At 56.8% G+C, this 21134-nt stretch overlaps 8 protein-coding genes across 8 annotated transcripts; 5 read left to right on the forward strand and 3 right to left on the reverse strand.

Moving 5' to 3' along the window:
* Positions 1-123: 123 nt before the first annotated feature.
* On the reverse strand, positions 124-1170 carry C8Q71DRAFT_797111 (uncharacterized protein; the record flags this gene model as incomplete). Its single annotated transcript, XM_047925723.1, has 4 exons — positions 124-328; positions 398-554; positions 707-860; positions 958-1170. The coding sequence occupies 4 exons, from the start codon at positions 1168-1170 to the stop codon at positions 124-126; spliced, it is 729 nt and encodes a 242-aa protein (XP_047778618.1).
* Positions 1171-1378: 208 nt separating this feature from the next.
* On the forward strand, positions 1379-2870 carry C8Q71DRAFT_761899 (syntaxin 6, N-terminal-domain-containing protein). The gene is made up of 7 exons (XM_047923901.1): positions 1379-1709; positions 1769-1827; positions 1875-1971; positions 2044-2199; positions 2265-2371; positions 2430-2524; positions 2587-2870. Exons 1-7 carry the CDS (start codon positions 1569-1571, stop codon positions 2661-2663), a joined length of 732 nt encoding a protein of 243 aa, XP_047778619.1. The 5' UTR covers positions 1379-1568; the 3' UTR covers positions 2664-2870.
* A 125-nt stretch (positions 2871-2995) lies between these two features.
* Positions 2996-6346, forward strand: C8Q71DRAFT_810793 (Pkinase-domain-containing protein). The gene is made up of 3 exons (XM_047926050.1): positions 2996-4051; positions 4101-5406; positions 5467-6346. The coding sequence occupies exons 1-3, from the start codon at positions 3131-3133 to the stop codon at positions 6111-6113; spliced, it is 2874 nt and encodes a 957-aa protein (XP_047778620.1). The 5' UTR covers positions 2996-3130; the 3' UTR covers positions 6114-6346.
* A 1508-nt stretch (positions 6347-7854) lies between these two features.
* On the forward strand, positions 7855-9660 carry C8Q71DRAFT_77913 (uncharacterized protein). Its single transcript, XM_047924806.1, has 13 exons — positions 7855-8075; positions 8138-8190; positions 8245-8261; positions 8314-8379; positions 8435-8464; positions 8516-8545; positions 8597-8676; positions 8728-8757; positions 8810-8820; positions 8878-9002; positions 9061-9083; positions 9147-9233; positions 9378-9660. Exons 1-13 carry the CDS (start codon positions 8018-8020, stop codon positions 9467-9469), a joined length of 702 nt encoding a protein of 233 aa, XP_047778621.1. The 5' UTR covers positions 7855-8017; the 3' UTR covers positions 9470-9660.
* A 1146-nt stretch (positions 9661-10806) lies between these two features.
* Positions 10807-13849, forward strand: C8Q71DRAFT_858327 (uncharacterized protein; the record flags this gene model as incomplete). Its single annotated transcript, XM_047927506.1, has 4 exons — positions 10807-13179; positions 13256-13427; positions 13479-13687; positions 13751-13849. The coding sequence occupies 4 exons, from the start codon at positions 10807-10809 to the stop codon at positions 13847-13849; spliced, it is 2853 nt and encodes a 950-aa protein (XP_047778622.1).
* A 185-nt stretch (positions 13850-14034) lies between these two features.
* C8Q71DRAFT_77986 (carboxylesterase from carbohydrate esterase) lies at positions 14035-16746 on the reverse strand. The gene is made up of 6 exons (XM_047924821.1): positions 16381-16746; positions 15962-16322; positions 15137-15901; positions 14948-15080; positions 14574-14899; positions 14035-14517 (listed from the first exon to the last, which is right to left on the reverse strand). Exons 1-6 carry the CDS (start codon positions 16610-16612, stop codon positions 14181-14183), a joined length of 2154 nt encoding a protein of 717 aa, XP_047778623.1. The 5' UTR covers positions 16613-16746; the 3' UTR covers positions 14035-14180.
* A 526-nt stretch (positions 16747-17272) lies between these two features.
* Positions 17273-18341, forward strand: C8Q71DRAFT_78015 (uncharacterized protein). Its single transcript, XM_047924834.1, has one exon. The coding sequence runs from the start codon at positions 17572-17574 to the stop codon at positions 18181-18183; it is 612 nt and encodes a 203-aa protein (XP_047778624.1). The 5' UTR covers positions 17273-17571; the 3' UTR covers positions 18184-18341.
* Positions 18342-18448: 107 nt separating this feature from the next.
* On the reverse strand, positions 18449-21029 carry C8Q71DRAFT_78017 (uncharacterized protein). The gene is made up of 2 exons (XM_047924836.1): positions 20886-21029; positions 18449-20828 (listed from the first exon to the last, which is right to left on the reverse strand). The coding sequence occupies exon 2, from the start codon at positions 20823-20825 to the stop codon at positions 18501-18503; it is 2325 nt and encodes a 774-aa protein (XP_047778625.1). The 5' UTR covers positions 20826-20828; positions 20886-21029; the 3' UTR covers positions 18449-18500.
* Between the last annotated feature and the right edge of the window lie 105 nt (positions 21030-21134).

Genomic DNA, 21134 nt, shown 5'->3' on the forward strand with positions numbered 1-21134 from the left:
AAAAAGCACAGCATACGCAGACTTCAGCGTGAAAATGTAGACCGAGCAGAAAGAGCGCAGGTGTGGTATAGTAGGGGTAATCATACAACGGACAATCGGAACTGAGAACACCATCATCGAGGGTCATGCGGCGTCCGCGCTCGCGCGATAGTCCTCCATCTCCTGATCCAGCTCCTCGGCCGTGACCACCTTCCGCTGCTGCTGCTTCTGAATCCGCTTCGGACCCTTCTTTGTACGCAGTTTGGCTTTGGGGTTCCCCACGAGTATTGGCCGTTGTGTTGCTGCGGGTTTCGGGGCTTTCTGACCAGCCTTCGCTGCCTTGGGTTGTCTACGGGCATGACGTGAGTCGACGCTTTCGAGAAAGTGGTAGTGGAGGAAGGTCAGGCACGACACTCACGTTGGTGCCATTGCTGCGGCGCGTTGGGCTGCGGGCGGTGTGGGTGCGGATTTGAATGTTTGACCTAAGCGGTCGAGCAGCGAGAGCGACTTCGGCTCGGGCGCCGCTGTGGTTGTCTCATCATCGTCTTTGATGATCTCGATCTTGATTGGTCGCCCTGAACGAGTATCTGTGTCAGTGAAACAGGCGAAAGGAGTGAAGCCTCGCGTGCATGATGCCGCATGGGGTATATACTTAGATAAAGACGAAATTGAGGAATGCACGAGCAGTTTTGAAATGAGGCGAAGGACCCAGAGTAACGACACTCACTGCCATCGACGATCTTCCCGTTATACTTTTTCCTAGCCATCGCCGCGTCCCCTGGTCGCGCAAAGGCGACGACCGCCATGCCCTTGCTCTTCCCTTGCGAGTTGTACACGATGAACGAGTCCTTCACTGGACCGACTGTCTTCGCAAAAAGCGCCTGCGTTCAGTCCGCCGCCCGTCAGCTAACATCCTCACCACCATCTCGCTACCATCCCCAGTGGCACGCGCGACTCGGAGCAAGACTGAGAGCGCACCTCGACCTCGTTCTCCGCCACGTCTACTGGGAGCTGGCTTAGTAGAATCTTGCTTCCCTTCGCCGCCGCCGCCATATGCCCCGCCTTCTTGCCGTTGGGCGTCGCGCCGGGCGCGGTGCGCCATGCGGGCGGGGCGTGTGTTTGGTTGCCGAGCAGCTGCTTCTTCGAGCTGTGGTAGGTGTGTAGGCGCGCATGCGCTGGATGTGCTTGCATATCAAGTGCAAGGTGGGGAGAGGAGGGAAAGATGGAACGGCGGCGGTGAAAGGGATGATAATGAGGAGGATGGATTTGAGGACGATTCAATTGTGTGGTGGACAGTCGGGAGGAGCGGCGGTGGCACAAGCGCTTAGTACAAGGAGCGCCGGCACGTGCGACGCGCGACACCAGTGTCACTGTCACCGGCTTGCCGCCGCCACCTATGCTCAAGACTACTACTTATCTTATACCGACTGCACCCCGCGTCCTCCGTGTCTGTTTCGTCCCGACGAAAGCCTAAGAAGCGCGCACTCTTTTTCTTTGCATAGCAAGTTGTCTATACCCAAGCCCACACTCATTTCGACTATACTTTGCCGTGCGCACGCGCACAAGGCCCGCCCTTACACCACGGCGAGATGTCTACGGACCCATATCATGCTGTGCAGCAGGAGATACAGACGTCCATGCAAGCTGCATCTACCCTTCGCGCTTCGTACCTGCGTATACGGAGTACCGCGAGGGAAGACAGTGAAGAGCTTGTCTGGGCGAGGAATGAGGTGCGTGGTCATTTCCGGGGCATATTTAGTGATGCTTCACTGAACGAACGGTGCTTCAGCTGAAGGCCACTCTCGCGGCCCTGGAAGCTGACCTCGAAGACTTGGAAGAGAGCGTGAGGTGAGTATCTCGACGTCGTGCGAAGCTTTCCGTTGATGTCAGTCCAGAGTGGTAGAACAGACCGGCGCGCGGATGTTCGGTCTGGATGAGTCGGAACTCATGGAGAGGCAGAGATACGTCGCTCATATTCGACGCGAGATTGAGGTATGCCACAGCCATGACTATCACCGCCCTTGCGCTCCATTGACTGGCTGCTGACACGCAGCACCGTGATAGACCATGAGAGCAGAAGTCGAGTCGGATGCTTCGGGAAAGCGCTCAAGACCGCATTCTCAGATTGGCCTGCCTGCGCCCTCATCTCGCGTCAGTAGCCGCGCAACGTCGCCTGCCCCTGGCGACGACCAGGCGGAATGGGCGAGGCAAGAGCAGGAGGTCCGTGTGTTATCATCATGCCAGATCTTCAAATTCGGGATTGACTGTATGACGGCTCATGTCAGATGATTATGCACCAACAAGACCAGACACTGGACTCCATTGGCGGCACGCTGTCGACCCTGGCAGAACAAGCGGGCCTCATGGGCCGTGAGATCCTGGAACACAATGAGTACGTACATCCGCCTTCTGCTCACGCCACCGACTGATAGAATGCACCTTACGTGAAGGATGCTCGACGACCTGGAGCAGGGCGTCGACCGCTCAGGTTCTAAATTGGACTCCGCCATGACGCGAATGAAGCGATTCATACGGCAGACGGAAGGTGGGCTGCGCAACGATTCTATGAGATTTGTGGAATACGCTGACGCCGTCAACGTTTGACAGAGACGAAGTCCGGCTGGTGCATCATTATTCTGATCATCGTACTTATGATTCTCCTCCTGTTGGTGATCCTTTTGTAGTTCTGGTTGGCGCCCTCGTCTTTCATTTGTGTCTCACGGACTGGAGTACATTATACTTGCTTATGATGGAGGGATGTTGTATTATTCACTTAATCGAGAACAAAGTGTGACCAATGAAGCTCGAAGGAGAGTGGTCGCCTTCGATGTTCCCTGTCATGGACTCCCTCTCCATACTCGAAATCAGCGCCACTGAGGCTTTCGCCTGGCTTTCGCTTTGCTGGTGTTCAGTGAGTACCGCGCGCGAGCACGTGCAGAGTTGTTTGCGCGTTGTTTGGCCGTTCGCCTCCGGCGCCTACTTCCCGTTGAGGTTCGCGCCGGGCGGACGTGCCACTGCCAGCCTCACTCATCTTCCTCTAGGTCTGTTCGCCGTCTGGGTACCGCGAAGACGACGACGGCAGCAGCCTGACGCACAATCTACCATACCATCTCTATAATTTTCCACTCTACGAACCGCTTCTAGTTACCTTATGGCGACCACGACCACAACGGCTCCGGACAGCCCTCCTCGCGCGCCTCCGGTCAAATACCACACCCCTCTGGGAACTCGATGGCAGAAGGAGAAAGCGGCGGCGGGAAGCGGTGCTTTTGACTTCCCGGACGACGCGAAGTACGTTGGACCCTGGGTCATTGGCGAGTGTGTCGGCAAAGGCGCGAGCGGACATGTCAAGATTGCCAAGCATCGCCGGACTGGCCAGCTTGCCGCGGTGAAGATCCTCCCGCTGCAGCCGTTTGTCAAGAACCGCGCGGACGCTGCGGCGCAGGCGAAGCTAGACAAGCAGCGCCTCGGTATCGACAGGGAGATCACCATGATGAAGCTCATGAACCACCCGAACATCATGCGCATATACGATGTCTACGAGGGCGACAAGGAGCTCTATCTCATTCTTGAATACGTGGAAGGCGGTGAGCTGTTCGACTTCCTCGTCAACCGCGGCAAGCTCCCGCCTCTGGAGGCTCTTGCCTACTTCAAACAAATCGTCTACGGTCTCAACTACGCGCACACGTTCTCTATCATACACCGCGACCTGAAGCCGGAGAACATTCTCATTCACTCGCTCAATCCTCCGCTCATCAAAATCGCTGACTGGGGCATGGCTGCCTTCGCCCCTCCCTCTCTGCAACTCGAGACTAGCTGTGGGAGCCCGCACTACGCGAGTCCTGAGATCGTCAACGGGCACAAATACACTGGAACGGCAACCGATATCTGGAGCTGTGGTGTCATCCTCTATGCGCTTTTGACTGGCCGTCTGCCTTTCGACGACAAGAACGTCAGGACACTCTTGAGCAAGGTCAAGGTGGGCAAGTACGAGATGCCCAGCTACGTCGATTCAATGGCCAAGGATCTTCTGTCACGCATGCTTGTGGTCGACGTCAACAAGCGGATCACTGTATGTCTTCATTATACTCCTTGATCTATATTAACGGGGTATATGCTAGATGGCTGAGATTCTTGCTCATCCCTGGCTCGAAGGCCCGACGCCTGGCATTACCTATGTTCCTGCTCCGCCTGTCTCGGAGCTCGCTAAACCGCTGCCCTCTGCTCTGCATATCGACCGTGATTTGTTTGAGTCTCTTTGTGTCATCTGGGGACGTCACGCCGACGTAGACGGAATTCGCGCTGATCTGCTGAGTCCTCCTGGACAAGGCACTCTGGCAAAAGCTTTCTACTTCCTGCTCCAGAAGCACCGCGAGAGGACTATGGAAGAGCACGGCATCCTCATGGACATCGACGAAGTCTTGACTGGGACTTGCAAGGTGGTCACGAAGCAGTACTCAACACCTGGCTCGCGACGGTCGACTCACTTGGAGCCTCAAGACCTCAACCGGCAAGTCATACCTCAGCATCAGTACTTGCGGTCTACTCGTGCTGCGCCTGCGCCGCCCCCTCGTACTCCGTCGCCGAAGCCTGCTGCGCTGGCTGTCTCGACCGATGTGCCCATGGAGCGGTCTCCTTCCAGAGCCCACCCGCCATCTCCTGTTGGTCCTCGCCCTCAGAAGGCTCGTCCTGCCTCTGCGTTCTCACCGCCTATTGCACGGCCTCAGTCTAGCTTCGTTGCTCCTCCTCGCCAGTCGTTTCAAGCAGACATGGGCGGGCCGAACTCGTCAACGCAAGCGCACACGCAGAGTCTGTTCCTTCCGCACCAGCCCCGTGGCACCTCGGCGCCGATGCGGCGTGGCTCTGCGCCCATCCCGATCCCCAGGGCACCACCTAGGTCTCTTAGCATCAACGATCCTACTCTTAGCTACCGCGCATCCGTGGCGGCGCCGTCTCATGGTGTAATCCACTCGCCCGTTCCTGTGCGCGCCGCTGCCACGCCCATTCTGCCAATGATCAGTGCGCCTCGAGTTCAAAATGCGGATCTGCAGAGGAACCTGGATCAATACGCAGACATAGTGAATACGAAGGCTGTTTCCTGGAATGCGGCACGCCCGTCAGCGCCGCCACCCACGGAGGTGAACACCCCGGAGCCCAAGGACGTGACCGACGTCTCGATGGACACCGAGCAGCCCCTGGGTGACACGCAGCAGCGCAACGAGAGCAACGAGACGCAGTGCGGGATGGTCGTCGACGACAAGGAGAACTGGGACGGCGGTGCGCCTCATGCACGCTCCCACTCGCATGCGAACGCCGGCGGTCTTGGGTTCGGACAGTCGGTGCCCATGGCGAGGGAGATGGGGAACATCGTGTTCTTCAACGAGCCCCAGGCCGCCAAAGTTCCGAAGAAGGACAGGAGGAGCCGGCGTAAGTCATATCTTCTGCGTCATGTTGGCTAACTACTGATAAAATGTATCATATTCGCAGCGCCCGCTTTGGATCTGCAGGGTACGCCTGTCCTGCACAAGCGATCAACGTTCTCCATGATCGGGTCTCCTGGCCTCATGTCTCCTCAGTCGTCCATGGTCGGCTCCCCGGCAGGCGAGTTCAAGGGCTGGTTTTCTAATCTGTTCCATTGGAAGGTGCAGTCCTACACGCTCTATTCGACCGCGGACCTCTTCGCCACGCGCGCCGAGATTGCGCGCCTGCTCGAACAGAGCGGCGTGCTCTCGATGATCGAGGACCACCACAGCTGGTACACGCTCAAGTGCAGCACGGCTGACACCCAAGACGGTCCGAGTGGTGCCTACAAGCAGGTTCGCTTCCGCGTCGACTTCGCCTCTGCTTCTGCCGTCAACCAGTACGCTTCGCCCATTGGCGCTACCCCACGCCTTTCTCAGGGCGCTCTGCCTGCGCCGTCGAGCTCGTTCGCAGGCTCGAGGCTGCGGATGGACAAGTTCTTTGGCTACGAGACTGGCGTCGCTTTGGTACTGGAGAAGGGCTCCGTCTCGACGTTCAAGTCGATCTGCCAGCGTGTCCGGGCGGAGTGGAGGCTGGACGCGATGCAGTCTCCCAGGGGCACGGGTAGCGCGATTGGCTACACCCCTAGTATCGAGCAGCGGTTCTCTGCGTGAGGTGGAGTCGTGGCGCGTCTGCAATTCAAGATGGAGTACTGGTTCGCGGATATGGTTTCACACAGAACTTTAGCCTACATCCTACCAAACACGCTCACTTCATACGATACTCTCTCACCCTACTACACACCGTACATGACTGCGGCGTGCGCGTCACATACACACTGCGCGTTGTATTATATATTATATGTAGTTACTACTGCACGAATATGTAGCAAGCATTCTGCACGTCCATGGGATCTTGGAGGCTCTGCGAAGCGTGCGACGCATACTGTTGGGGATTGAACTTTGTAGTTATGCAACGAAGGTGAACACCCTATGCAATGGTGTCCCTCGTGGGCGTCGAATGGCTCCAGAACTGACCAGCTCTGACCAAGCTAGGTTCTTTCTTTTGACTACGAATCCCTGACTACGAACTTCGAGGCCTTCCCACTAAGGAAACTGGTAGATGGGGGTTCGGCGTTACCCGTGCGCTAATACTGGTAAGTTTCAATCATTGAATGCGGTTTACTTGCTTGTTCAAACGTTCAACGTCTACATTCTCATAGCAACCTCTGGCCATGGGCCGGGATCTCGCCGTCGATGGTTGCATTGAGTCGCTCAGGCGAGTAGTCGACGCCGGTGCACGGGTGCATTAATGGGAGTGACGCACACTGGCAATCAATGCCGACGGCAAAGCTGCTTGATCCTCGCACTATGAACCAGGTTGGTCCTCTTTTAGTCCTCTTCCTCCGTCTCGGATTCCTTGCCGGTACCTGATACAATAGGCTTGGAATATGCCACTATAGCTTACATGACAGTGGCCGTTACTGACTTGATAATCGGCGGCGGGCGCCAGCATACAGTGTCATGCATAGCCGTTCATTTACAGATGCACGTTCACTAGACCAGGGTCCCGCGGCTATTGGGCTTCGGTGCAGCTGTCCAATATATTGGAGCTCGGATGGCCGACTGTAGTAGTCAACTGCGGACGCACGAGACTTGAAGTTTGTTGGCCTGCTAGCTAGCATGCCGACACAGTCTGCCCGTCCGAGTCGAATATCAGGACGATCTAAATGGTCACGCGGGGTAACGTCAAAGGTTCGTCATTGTCGATAACAATGTATTGCTCACTCAGCGTTCACAGTCGCAATATAGATTCTGAAATCGCCGGACATTCCATGCGCCTCCGTCGGGCAAGGGCGTGGCATCCGCGCACATGAGCCTCGCTTCATTTCTCGCGTCTGTCCCAAATGTAACGGTTCCTATACGCTCATCTGTCCAAATATGGCGAACTCATATACCAGCTCCAGGAGTTCTGAGCACGGCTCCGCCATTCTGGACATCCGATAAGCGGTGAAACCGCCGCCGTTACTGCTCTATCAAGCCTCGTCTAGGCGATGCGTCGTCGATCGATTCAGGAAGGACCTGGAATGGTGAATTATTCGTAGACATAGCCTGCGGTTGCTTTGGATGGGCTTTGGGAGCTCCGACGGTCAGGGGTGCGCCGCGCCGGTAGCCTCTACCACTGCTACGGAATCGTATAACGCTGATGTCCGATTGCAGCCGCCGGCATTCTCACCTGTCTGAATACCGTCGCGGTGTACGGCATGGCCATCTAGGGAAGCTATCAACTTTTCGCCGAGTTGCTCCCAGCCAGTCAAATTCAGACGCTCAGGGGATTGAAACCTAGGGACGACTTCGGTTACGTCTCACATACCAAATCTCGGGAAAACGGGTACGCATGCTGCTAGCCATTGTATTAGTATCTAATTTGGCCCGCAGCTCATGTTCCTGTCTCTTGTCAAGGACCACGACCCTCTCTCAGAACTCCATGCTCACCGTTGCTGACTTGGCTTAAGGGCCTTCATAGCGATCGACCTCTACTAGCCTGCACTTCCTTTGCACATGCGCCTGTGACTGTCATGGATTCCATCGTGTCGGTGTTTGCTGGAATCTCACAAGCTCGGGGTATACACTCGGGTAGGTCGAACTTATTGACTCGCTCACATTAGTTCCGACGAAAAGACCGACACCTCTTGTAGCTGCGGCATTGGCATGGCTAGTCTACGACTATGCGTTATCGTTCGAAGAGGAGGTTCGTTCGCTGCAGCGATTGTGCGCGGATCTCTTCTGACAATCACGTCCGCAGGTGGATCTGATCTGGAGGTAGGGTGCGAACCTAAACGTGCACAGAACTCGGCTCAATATGGTTTGGAAGTTCGGAAGACACGGTACCGAAGCTTCTATATTTTATTTCACGGTATTTTGGCCTCGTCGTGCAGTGGTGAGCTTGGTCTCCTGGACGACTTGTGTGTCGACGCTGACGGATGTACTCGCAGTACCACCTGCGCTAACCTACCAGGGCTATTGTACTGATCTCTTCTTTTTCCCATTGACCATTCACTGACATAAGAACGTAGTTGTCGTGCTGGACTGATCTGGACCTTCATGTGAGACAGGAAGTAGCACAGCGCGTGTTGATTCCTCATTAACAAAATTAGATCTTTGTACATACTTGCATTTTGCGTCGAGTTTAGCTTGATGCTCAGGGTATACGCGCTATACGCGCGAAGTCGATCAAGTAAGTCATCCGTCATGCCAGGCATTCAAACGCTCATTATCTGCGCTATAGTCTTCGTTATACTTAGCACTGCATTCGCCGGTAAGCTTCATCGGTACCGTTTCGATAAAGCCTAATCTCAGTCTTATAACAGCAGAGACAGTGGTGAGGAAATCAAGAGCCATGCTACACGTTCCATTTCTCAAGCGCAAACGTTCACAGTGGGTCGTGGTCTTAAGCAGCATCGGCTATGCCGATATGCTCCGGGTAGTCACGCCCTATCCTGCGGGCTGGCAGATGAAGGGGTGTTTCTACTCATCGACCCCTGTATGGTTCCGCGATACCTGGTGAGTTACACGCTTGGGCTCAGTATAAACACCTTTGACTCAATGTATGCATCGTGAGGCTACCCTTGGCAGGATTCGAGAGTGAGTCTGTTATCCCATGCCGTGATATGCACTCACGTCAGGATTTTGGCTCGGAATGGGTAGCTTTCCTATTCGCCCTCATGGCCATCAAGGTCTATTCGTATCGACCATTCGGGGAGGTCCCGATTCTTCTGCGCGTGCTTCGTGATGGTACCATATACTATCTTGTGTGAGCCACCCACCTGTTGAAATGTCGTATGAAAATTCCTAACGGAGATATCACTTAGCATACTTGGCAAGTCGCCGGTCACTCTTCGTGATCGAGCCGCTCTCAATGTTATAACATCATCCTAGTGGCCTTCCTTCTTTGCACTGTCGCGGCCAACATGTCCAATCCATTCCTGGGTGTCACGACCACAGTGTGCGTGTGCTTTCCTCATCACTGAATATTGACTGAGCGTCGAGCAGTTGGATAACCGCAATATTGTCGTTCTCGGTAGAGTTCATGCTCAAGCACACTATAGACATTGACTAACGACATGATACATCCAGGGTGCGCACCTCCTTCTCAGCATCCGCGCTCTCGCAGCAGAGCGCAGACGACAGGAAGTCGCAACGCCGGACATCTCAGAAAATGTGCCAGCCATCAGCCGAGGCCTGGGCATACCCGCCGCTGAACCTTTGCAATCCCCACTGGGACTGAACGAACACAGCTCTCGCTCATTACAACACGTGTCTTCTCTGCCACGGCCTGTAGTAGGCCGCCAGACGCAAGAATCCGTGTACCAACGACTCAGCGGAAACACAGCCTGGTTACAAGACTGGGAATGTACATAGAATCATGCGCAACTACCATTATCAAGTTTTTCTGGGACGCTCGCGTTGGGATTTTGGCTTACACACCCAAGATTGTCGCAATGCCGCCTTCACGAAACTGCTTGTTCTCCTGACTCTGGGGCTCCGAGCATACGCTAGGCTCATGATGATTCCATTGTTGTCCTCGCGTTCCCCAGACTGGCTGGCCCTACCGTCAGGAGGGGTTGCTAGGCGAGGCGTATGTTGCCGTATATAACACCTCAGGGCGAGCCGTGAGCAGATTCAAACATTCAGTCCTGAGTTGCCTTGTACGTCGTACTAGAGGCTAGTCGTATATTGACGAGCGCAGGCAGATGCAGAGACAACGTGTGCTGCGTTAGCGGAGACATTGCTGCCCCTCAACGAGACGCTATTTCTGACATACAGACCTCGTGCTTCTGCTCCAATACTAAGTTACCAGGAAGCTAGGAACGCGTATAACTTACCTGGAGAACCAGTTCATGAATTCAACTGCCAGGTTCAATCGGCTGGCAGGGACCAGCCCGGACCACCTGCCAAGCGGTGGACGCCTCCGGCTTCGTCACCTGGCCCGTCTCGTCTGCCTTCTAACTTCCAACTCTCTGCAGTCCAAGCGCTACCTACGGTGCCGCGGCCGACTCTGCAGAAGGAGACGAGACCGGTACCGGCGGCATCCCAGGCACTATGGTACTTGGTTTGAAGAGGTTTGAAGGTGGCGCAGGGTGGCGCGGGCGCTGCGGCGGGTAGTTGGGTTACTAGTGCGGCGTCTATATTTGATACCATTCATAAGTAGTTACTTACTTCACTAGTTAAGTTCCGTTATGTAGTCTGAATCCAATCCGAATCCCTTACCAAGCGTGCGTCCTCGCTCTCGTCGTCGTTGCGGTCGCTCTTAGAACTTGTACTCGATGTCTACGGGGAGCGCAATACCCTGCCGTGTGCTATAGCCATGGCGCAGAACGTATACACCTACCCCCAGCCTGGCATGGCGGCCCAGTATGATCCTAGAACTCAGCCCTACCCGTACCAGGCTTACCCCAGGCAGCAGCAGCCTCAGCAGCAGGTCTACAACCAAGCGAACGCTGCTACTGCATACCCCTATGCTCCGTCAACGTACCAGGCGCATGTTCACGCTGGGATGGCGGCACCTGCTACACGATCGCCTCTGCCTGCGCCACCACAGCCCATCGCCTACGGCCATCCTCCACAACCTCAGTACACCGCGCGACCTGCTTATTCTCCGCAGAGTACCTATGCTCCATCATCCTTTGATCAACGCGCTACGCTTCCGCAACGTACCACGCCCTCTCCCGGGCCCACACGACGACCGCTGCCCGACCCGGGACACACTGCACGGAGCAACTCTGTATCTGCCCACCCTTCGCCTCAACCTCCGCCGTCGCCGGGGCCACGCGCCCCTAGCCACCGGTCAGCCCTCTCGGTCTCCTCGATTCCTACGCCCCCTGCACGACCCACCTCCCCTCGGGTACCCCAACCGAAGACGACCACCGCAGTAAGTCCTCCTCGCCCCCTTCCTCAGCCCGCTCTGCCGCGGTCCATCGGGCAATCCAATCTCGCGCGCAGTCCCAGCCCGACGAAGCGCGCGTTCGCCGAGGCGCAGATTGCCCTTCCTCAGCCAGATGTCCAGGCTTCTCAATCGATCCCTGCACCCGCGCCGAGACGAGGTATCGTCGAATCCGTGCCTCCACACGCCATTCCGCCTGGTCAGAAGTTCGTACCACACTGGAAGCGTGCGCTGCCTACCCCAGGCCAGCAGGGGCAGGTCGAGAGGCGAAGCACCGTGTCCGGTCCCGGCCCGACCCCTCCACCAACAGTGCGCCCGCTGCCCCAGTCGCCAGGTAATCATGCCCGGAGTCAGTCTGGGTATCCCCTGCCACAATCGTTTGCGGGCCAGACGAACTCGCCGCCTCGGAAGCTACCCCAGCCGAACGGACGGCCGCTAGTGCGCTCGCCGAGTCCAACACCCGCTGGACGGCAAGGCTCTCCAGAAAGCTCCGACGATGATGACATCGCTGGGAGCGCACTGCTTTCGCGTCCACAGGACTGGCCGGGTCACTCGAGTCCGCAGTACGGCACTCGGGACCTACCCGGCCAGATTCGATCGAGCACAAGCAGGGACTCGGCCGCATCGCAACGGAGCGCAACCTCGCGGCTGGCAGAACTGTCTCTGTATGACTCGAGAGACGACAGCGACGCGGGTTCCCGCTCACCCTCGCGCCACGGGCATTCTCAGTCCGTACCGATCGTCCCGACCCAGCAGGCTGCACCACCTATCGCGAGACGCTGGCCTGCAGGCTTGCCACCCCTGCCGCGTGCACCAGCTGCACTAGAGAGCCTCGACGATGCGCCGCCACCGTCTTTGAGACGTTCCCCGTCACCCTCGCGGCCACCCACAAGCCCCCTACGTGGCGCGAGACGGCCATCAATTCGCACCAACGAACTGACACGGCCCCGGCCGGCACCCTCTCCTTCTGCCCCACGCACGCCGTACGAATCGCCTGCTTCTGCGACACCTCCGCTGTCAGGTATGTCAGACAGCTCCGTCTTCACGCTCTCGTCCTTCCCGCGCCCACCGTCGTTCGCGCCGCCACATCCGCCCATCGTCTCGCCTACACCCGCGGCCGCCTCATCGTCTCCTGCACGGCCGCGCTCGGCGGACTCCTCCCGTTCAGTCTTCACGCTTTCGGCGTTTCCGCAGCCGCCCCCGGTCGTGGTCCAGCCCCCGCCACGTAAGGACTCACTCAGCCGCACGCAGAACAACAGGACGCCCGTGCCGGCTGTGAACGGGACCTTCGGGCGGGACACAAGTAGGACGGGAGCACGACAGCCGATCCCGAAGGTGTCTTTCCCTGCGAATGCGGACTCAGATTCGGGCTCGGACAGCGAGGGCGCGGCCCCCGGCGTGCCTGCGATCTCGATCAGCGTGTCGGGCTCGAGTGACGACGATGTGGGTGGACCTGTGATCAACATCTTGGGCGCGGACGATGACACTCCCAGTGTTCCGAGCATCTCGATCGCGGGTGCGGACGAGGACTCGTCGGTGCCGCAGATCAGCGTAGGTGGGTCGTCTGGTGGGCACAAGAAGGCGAACACGAGGAGCCCGCTCGAACGAGTTATCAGAAAGGGCCCCGGGCTGACGTGCGGAGGGTGTGGCGGTGCGATCGTTGGGAGGACAGTATATGCGATGGGGGCAAAGTGGCACCCGGGGTGCTTCCGGTGCTGCGTGTGCAACGAGCTGTTGGAGAACCTGAGCAGCTACGAACACGAGGGGCGCGCGTACTGCAACCTGGACTACCACGAGGTGCGTGCGGCCGCGGAGCTGCGCGCTGAGTCCGCGGCCTGTCCGTGTGCGTATTTATTTCTGACGCGCTGTGTAGCTGTTCGCGCCCAAGTGTTACCATTGCAAGACGTCGATCATCGACGAGCGTTTCATCACGCTGGACGATCCCGAGCTTGGCAAGCGCACGTACCACGAGCAGCACTTCTTCTGTGCGGAGTGCGGCGACCCGTTCATGGACCCCAAAGGGGCTTCGTTCCGATCGTCCGGAGGTATGTGCGATTTACTGTAGTCTTGTCCGCTCCCTACCTCATTCTGGCTAGGCGGGCAAACATTCTCCGGAGACGGTGAATTCAGTGGCGGAGATGGCGATGTGAGGTTCACCGTGTACGGCGGACATCCGTACTGCGAGAATTGCCATGTGCGCCTGCGCTACCCTAAATGCAAGAAGTGCAAGAAGCCCATCCGGGATGGGATGAGGGCGGTGGAGGCGCTGGGTGGGAAGTACTGCTGGGAGTGCTTCACGTGTGCGGTGCGTTGTCCCCTGTCCGTACTGATCTCATGTATACTGAACGCTCGGTTGTGCTATCTCCAGGGCTGTGACCAGCCATTTGAGAACCCATCTTTCTTCCAAAGGGACGGCAAGCCGTTCTGTGAACGCTGTTTCAGTATAATAATCAAGAACGAGATGTGACGACCCCGGACTGTCAACTTTGCTATTTATGCCGTTCATGACCGCTACTCAGTTATTTATTGCTAATGCTGTGCACTTGCTCCAGCTGATTTGCTTTCTTGTGCATGTATATAGAACGTCTTGTCCCTTGACGAGGTAAACGACCCAATGATGTATGACGATAGCTATTGGTACGATTCTCCGTCGGTCTTTGTTGTAGTAGTCACGACGCAAGCATATACACCATGACATCCTTCGCATCGCGACACATGAAGATCAGTCAACGCATTTGCTTTCGCCCATGGCATGCATGTTTCCATATACCCGAACGCAGAATGCTGAGGACTACAGATCACCCGTAATACGTCAGAGGATAACCTAGGTAATCACACTGCGCTTGCTCTGCGAACGGTCCCATGAAGCTTGTCCACTGCAGCGTCCGTAGTGGCGCCGCCTTCACATTCGCTGGGGTGACCTGCTTCCAGGGCTCCTGTTCGTATATGGCAGCAAGCGTGTTGTTGTACCATCGGACGGCTAAGTATGTTGGATCCGGGTTCGGATTGTATGTGCGTGCGAAGGACGTCCACACGTCGATCATGCGTTGCATGAAGGGCAGATCGAGGTCGTCACGGTATGGAGACGTGCTGGGCAAGCTCCCGAAGACATAGTAGAGTTCTCCGGAGTGACACCTGGATGAAAATGTAGCCTTAGTGGTCTAACCTGTGCAACCTGAGACCAAACTCACTTGAAGTATTCCTGAGAGGGGTCACCGTACGGGTACTCGTCGCTGACGGGCGCGTCGCAGACTGGGGAATTCGGGTCCCATCCCGCCGTTTGGTAGCTCCTATTGAACTCATAGAACCAGACACTCTGGAAGAGGTCATGCTCAACTGCGTAGTATGCCGTCGCCTGGTCAAGGCAACGGAACTCCACGTCCGTGGCCACTCTGGCTGTGACGTTGAAGACGTCGTAGGTCTTGTTTGGTCCCGTCTGCATGGAGAACAATGTGTTGTTGACTACGCTGGTGGGAAGCGACTGATCTATGAGTGCTGCAGTCAAATTTGTCGTGTTCTTACGCGATGGTGAGAGGATGTCGCTTAGTGAACGGAATGACCTCACTGGATAGCCGATGAACGCTGCACCATCGTCCCGCATGTATCCCATGATGGTGTGTACGTTCGCTATTGGACTCGCCGTGCCGTTGACGATGAGACTTGTCCTTGTCACGTACGTTCCATCGACAACAACGAATCTACATGCCGACGAGCGTTACGACCGAAAAGGCTAGCGGAGGTACATTCGACGAACCTGGCAACGTTCGTCAAAGTGACAAGCTCGTAGGCATCGTAGGCTTTGAGACATGCAAGGGCGCCAGCCGCATCCGTGGCATTGCATTGGATCTCTTCTAGGATCGGCTCTACCACTGTAGTCACCTCTTCGGGGATAGTATAGTACAGCGAGTATGTCGTCGCGTAGTCGGATCCCGCCAGGTTGCTCATAGGAACCGCCGCAGCAAATTTGCCGATCGCCTGGGGCGAGCCCAGCAGGGCGCGCACAGAGCCTGCACCAGCTGACTGCCCGAATATCGTGATGCGTTCCAGGTCGCCACCGAACGCAGAGATGTATTCCCTGACCCAATCCAGCGCCGCAACCTGGTCCGCGAGGCCGAAGTTGCCGTTGGTCTTCCCGTCTTCGAGGGCGAGGAAGCCAAGCGTGGACAGGCGGTAGTTGATTGTGACGACAACAACGTCCCCGCGCGACGCCATGTTGCCGCCGGCGAATGTCGGGTCGGACCCCGTGCCGCCCGTGAAGGCACCGCCATGGATCCAGAAGAAGACGGGCTTGAGCTTCGAAGACGAAACGGCGGACGGGTCCTCTGGGATGTACGGCGTCCAGATGTTGAGGAAGAGACAGTCTTCGCTCCCGTTGGGAACACCGGACTGGATGCATTCTGACCCGAATTCAGTCGCGTTCAGGGTCCTACTCCCTGTCCACGCTGTGGGGTATGTGAATCGCTCAGGAGGATCGGCGTACGGAATGCCTTCGAAGCGGAATGAGAGCTGATCACGATAACTAGAGCATTAATGTGTGAGACCACAGAACGACGAAGATTGCCCGGAGAGTCGTGCGTACCCAATTATAGTCAAGTCATTCGCGTGGACGGTGAGAGAGTTCGTTGATTCCGGAAGAGCGCCGTATTGCGCACTTTGGCTGCAAAGTACCGGGAGTTCGAGCGCACATGAAGCAGGTACGACGAAGCCGAGAGCGTCGACTGCTTGGCAGGAACCGCTGGTAGACTGGACCCAGTAGAGCTGAGCCTCGGAGTAGTGACCCTGATATACCTGGTATTGGAGCGACGGTACAAGTTCCGTGTGGAAGAAGGTGTCATTGACTGGTAGAAGTGTCTCTCCAAGGCCATCACACGCTGATGCTGCCTCCGGGTTCGGGAGCGGGGACAAAAGCAGGACACTTTGGTGCTCTGACGCAGTATGAACTACAAATCACGCCGTTCTGTCAGCCACGGATTGCCGACAGCTTCTGGCACCACATACCATCTACATCGTTGTAATATAACAGAGTTATGTCGCTTCCGACGGACGTTGGAGTAGGAATTGAGAACGAAGTTGCTACTGGGACGGCAGCTAGGCATCCGAGCGTCAGTGCGAGGAATACCATTTTGTCTTGCTCCTGTGTCCAAGGGCACAGCTCTTCCCAGAAGGACAGACAACCACCAATTCCCCCGTAGACTGCAGTATTATATACGTCGACCAGGAATTTCGCCATGTTGACCTATTCCTGCTGATCGGGAATGTGGGAAATGCGCAAGTTCGTGACCAGTCATGAACGGGTCTACTCCCATATGCCGGAGCCTGAGTAGCGTCGGGGGAAGTCATGATGCCACCCCTGGGATGACCGCGTCTCCTTGAGAAATAGAGCAGCGTGGGTAGACTCATCTACGCTCTCGTGACCACCATTTCTCCGAGTAAACACCCCCACTCCTCCGACCATGCAAACCAAGCAGACGAGATTGTCATACACCCACCCAACACCCACCTGACTCAAAAGATCCCTCTCGATGGTACCCATGGCCCATGTGGCTCCAGCGATACAAGCCAGTTATACGAGCATCGCAAACCCGTGGCTTCGCCACGGGTTTACGGGGCGATTTTTTTCATTCTATGCTTCATGTAACTTTTAAGATTTCATACTTATGCAATGCCAGACCTGGGCTTCGCCTCAGGTCTGGCGGCAGTTCTTTCATTCTGTGCTTTGTGTCACTATGAAGGTTATATTCTTGGGCATTGCTGACCCGTGGCGAAGCCACGGGTCTTGCAGGCAATTTTGAAATTCAATGCTTCATGTACCTACCATAATAAATGCTTTAGCATGCCAGCCTGTGGCTTCGCCACAGGCTGGCAGCATACCCGTTACTCAATGCTTTGTGTACCTGCTGGAATAGATGCTCTGGCGGCGTACCCGGTACTCAATATTCAATGCTACATGTTACTCCTTTGAACTGCAGTGCGGAGGGCGCCCGAGGGCATATCCCGGTGTGTATATTGGTTCCCGTTATGTACTGACCACACCCGCTGTTCCTCGCACCCGCCACGACGCCTCGGGAACACCTCAAGAAATTTCCCAATGGGTTTCTCAAATTTCCCGGGGACACCTCGGGCGAGGATACACTGGTGAGCGGAGGGTGCCCGAGAGCAGCTTTCCTGTCAATATTACCTCCCGTTATCATGCCCGTTGCCCATCACACACACCGCGACGCCTCGGGAAACCCACTGAAATGTCCTGACTTGCCGAAGGGGTTTCCCGTTCAAGGTCCCGCCACTCCTTTCGCGCGCGTCGGGGACGCGTCGGGCAGGGATGGCGCAAGCGCCGGGGAAGCGGAAGGCGCCGGGCCCGTTAGAGTGGTAAGGATTGGGCGCACATGGTTTGCCACGCGGCCAACGTGCGCTCCATGTGGCTTTCTCGTGGCTTTTTCGCGCCACATTGACCCCGACCTCCCATTCTTTTATGATCCGGGGTGCATGAACCGACATCGGAGATTATGGATACGATACTTCGGGAGACTGGACATTCCTCGAGGAACACCGAGGAGGACGAGAATTTGGCTTCTGATACAAGGAGTGCCCTTGGACTTCCTCTCGGAGTCGAATAGACGCGTACGAGACCATACGTACATGTTGATAGCACGCTCACAACTGGTAAGAAAGGCAGTCAGAGCACTGGCACGGGCCGCTCACCGGAGTGTTCCCCGAGAGATCCTCGCCCATACACACAACTACATCAAGCAGGAAGTACCATCAGAACGCCATCGCCTCGTACTGGCACTTGTTGCCAGTTGACATGTACCGCAGTAGGCTTATTGGCATCAACGAGCACCTCTACGTACCCATAGCGGGGACACGCGGGTTAACTCTGATGCGCAAACCGGTGTACACGTTCGACCCGTTGTCCCCAATCTCCCCGTCACCCTTGCGTGGTCACCGCCGCCGGGCGCACGTACGTGAGCGACGATCAGGCCACAGCGGCACATATTGCGAAGGGCCTCCCATATAGCCGTCGTCCGGTAAGCGAGACCATGAGCGTCTGATGCCCCGATGTTGCTGTGGTCCTGAGCATCCAGCGAGCATCAACGACGCCTCCCATACATGGCAGCTCGCTATGGTTGCGTGGAAGGTTCCGAGACATTGATCCGCGGGCGCTGGTGCTGGCGCTTCTGGGCTTGACGGAGAGCAGCCACGAACGCAGTCACTGTGTCATGCTCGCTCTGCTCCATCTGCGTGTTCTGCATCTTCCGCTCGCGCTTGAGAGCAGCGAGGGCATGTACGAGTGTGAGGAGGAGGCGATCCATCTGGGTTTTCGTACCGAACTGGTACTGCAGCTTGTTGAACATACGTAAGGCGATGCCCGACGCGACTACGGGTTGCTGATGCACCATGAGATGCTCGATGACGGTGACGTACGCGGCGACATTGGGGGGCGGGAGGACCAGGTCGTTCGACGCCGAGGTGGCGCTGTCGCCATGTGCGGCTTCCGCATCGAGAGTCGCCTCCATCCGCTCCAAGAGCTGGATCATCTTGCTTTCTTCCTCCTGCTCGGAGAAACAACAGAGGAGCAGCGACAAGGTCTCCACGCCAGGTTGAACGCCCAGCTGATACATGTCGGAAATGACCCGCGCCGCAGCAGCGGTGTCCGTCTTCCCGAACTCGCGTACGAAGACGTTGAAGTGGGCGTCGTCGTACATGTATGGCGGGGGCGTCGGCGTTGGATAGGGCGACTCCGCGCCTGCAGACTCGACGCTACCGAGACGGACATCCTGAGCTGTGTCGTGTCGTTCCTGCGCGATATTGGGCGGAGACGGACTATGCACCAAACTATGCACCTGTCGCGAGGCCTTCACCTGAGCCAACAACTCCTTATACAGCTTTGTCAACGACGCCGCATGCACAACCTTTTCAGCGCAGGCACGCCACACGAGAACTGTATGATGAGTCGACGGCCACATCTTGTACCCGTCAGAGGGGAGAGTAGCATGCGTGTAGAGTTTGGATGTCGACAGCGAAGAATCGTCCCAGCGCGGGCCACGGCGATAGAACGACGCGTAGAAGTACGCCTGGGGGGGGACACCAATCATTCGGAAATTGTTGCGGAAGACGAGGCTGATCGCGTGCACGTCGCGCCGCTTGTGATGGTAGAGCATCTCGGCGAGCGCCCACACCATGGCAGTATCCGTCTTCCGGTACGCCCGTTCGCGCAAAATCGTTAAGATACGGGGGCACTGGAAATGGGCGCAGGCCGCGAAGACGTTCGCGAGAACGCTCGGCTCCGGGCAAGTGTATGCAGATATGTGCCGACGAAGGATGCGTAGGGCGTCCGCTAGGCGTGACCGTGTGTTGAGCGGGCGATCGTCGGGCAAATGAGCGGGAGGCGGGGGCTTGAGAAAGTCGGCTGACGGAAGATAAGGCGTGAATGTGCTATCAGCTGGGCGATCCCCGATGAGTTGCTTCACAAGGGACAGGTTCTCTGTGTCCAAGGCGCTCTCCAGCTTGTTGATAACCCGGGAGTAGACTAGTGCATGCACCGGAATGTCCCTCTGCCATGCCTTCTGCAGCACGGCGACCGCCAGATCGGCCCGATTTTGTTTGCAAAATTCAAGGATTGCGGTGCTGTAGGTCGCCTGCAGCATTACGTTGACCCTCGGCTCGGCGTCTTGTATGAGCGGATGGATAGGTCGATTGGACGAGACGCGCAGGTTCCCAAAGCGAGCCATGGTCTTTAAGCCTTCAACGGATTTGTCATACAACGCGTCGAGTAAGCGGACGCTGGAGTGCGGGTCCGAGAGCCGAACGTAGTCGCGTACAATGGCGACGTGTCGCATCAGGAAATAGCCCCTGGCGACGTTTGTCAAGATACATAGCTTCATGAGGGGAAGGTCGATGATGTTCTGAAGCAAGAGTTCCAAGACACGCGCGGCCTGGTCAAATGACGGGTGATTGGACGTGGCGAAAGGTATGTACGAGTAGAACCTCTGAAAGGCAGCGCGCCGCGCATGCAGGGTTGTCCACCGGGTACGGAGTACGTGTATCGCTGCATCCACGAACACCGGCGAGGAAGCGGGTTGTAGTCGCATGTCTCGCATTTCGTCAAGGAGGCGCTCCGCTTCCTCATATTTTCCTCGAGCAAGTAGCCGAGCTGGCATGTCGGCCGTTCTGGCCAGTGTGACCTTTCCGCGAGTTGCGCCCAGCACAGCCTGGTAGTCTTCCTCGTCCTCCTCAAAGATAGACGAGTCCGCGTGAACGTCTGGATACTGCATCTGCTTCATGGCCTGCATCGTCGGTGGTTCTCCGGAAAGACTGAAGTATTGCTTCGACGATGCGGCGAGTGACCAGGTAGCGGGGTGCAACGACGCGGCCAAGGTCTCCAAGGTCGTTCGTGCGCTGTAGAGTGAACGCCATGATGCGCTTCTAAGCACATATGTGGCCATACGCTGCCGTGGCAAGTGAGGCAACGAACTCCGAAATGTATGTGAAGTATGCCTACTTACCACGTCGCTGACCCCTCACAAAATTGAGTATCGACTCGGAATTTGACCTAATCGATGCTATGCCGCCGTAACATTCGGTGAATTGCGGCGGGATAGGCCGCTACCAAGGGGAATGAGGCCGGGCAGCTGGAGGATGAGGTCGACTACAACAGAGCAGATGAGGAGGTCGTTTATTCTTCGACTCACTTGGGTACGTACGTCACGCGTCACAAGGTCACGACGCGCTTGTCACGAGCCGTCGCGTTCGCT

The sequence above is a fragment of the Rhodofomes roseus genome, assembly GCF_022264815.1.
Source record: "Rhodofomes roseus strain CIRM-BRFM 1785 chromosome Unknown C8Q71scaffold_11, whole genome shotgun sequence".
NCBI classification, from domain to species: domain Eukaryota; kingdom Fungi; phylum Basidiomycota; class Agaricomycetes; order Polyporales; family Fomitopsidaceae; genus Rhodofomes; species Rhodofomes roseus.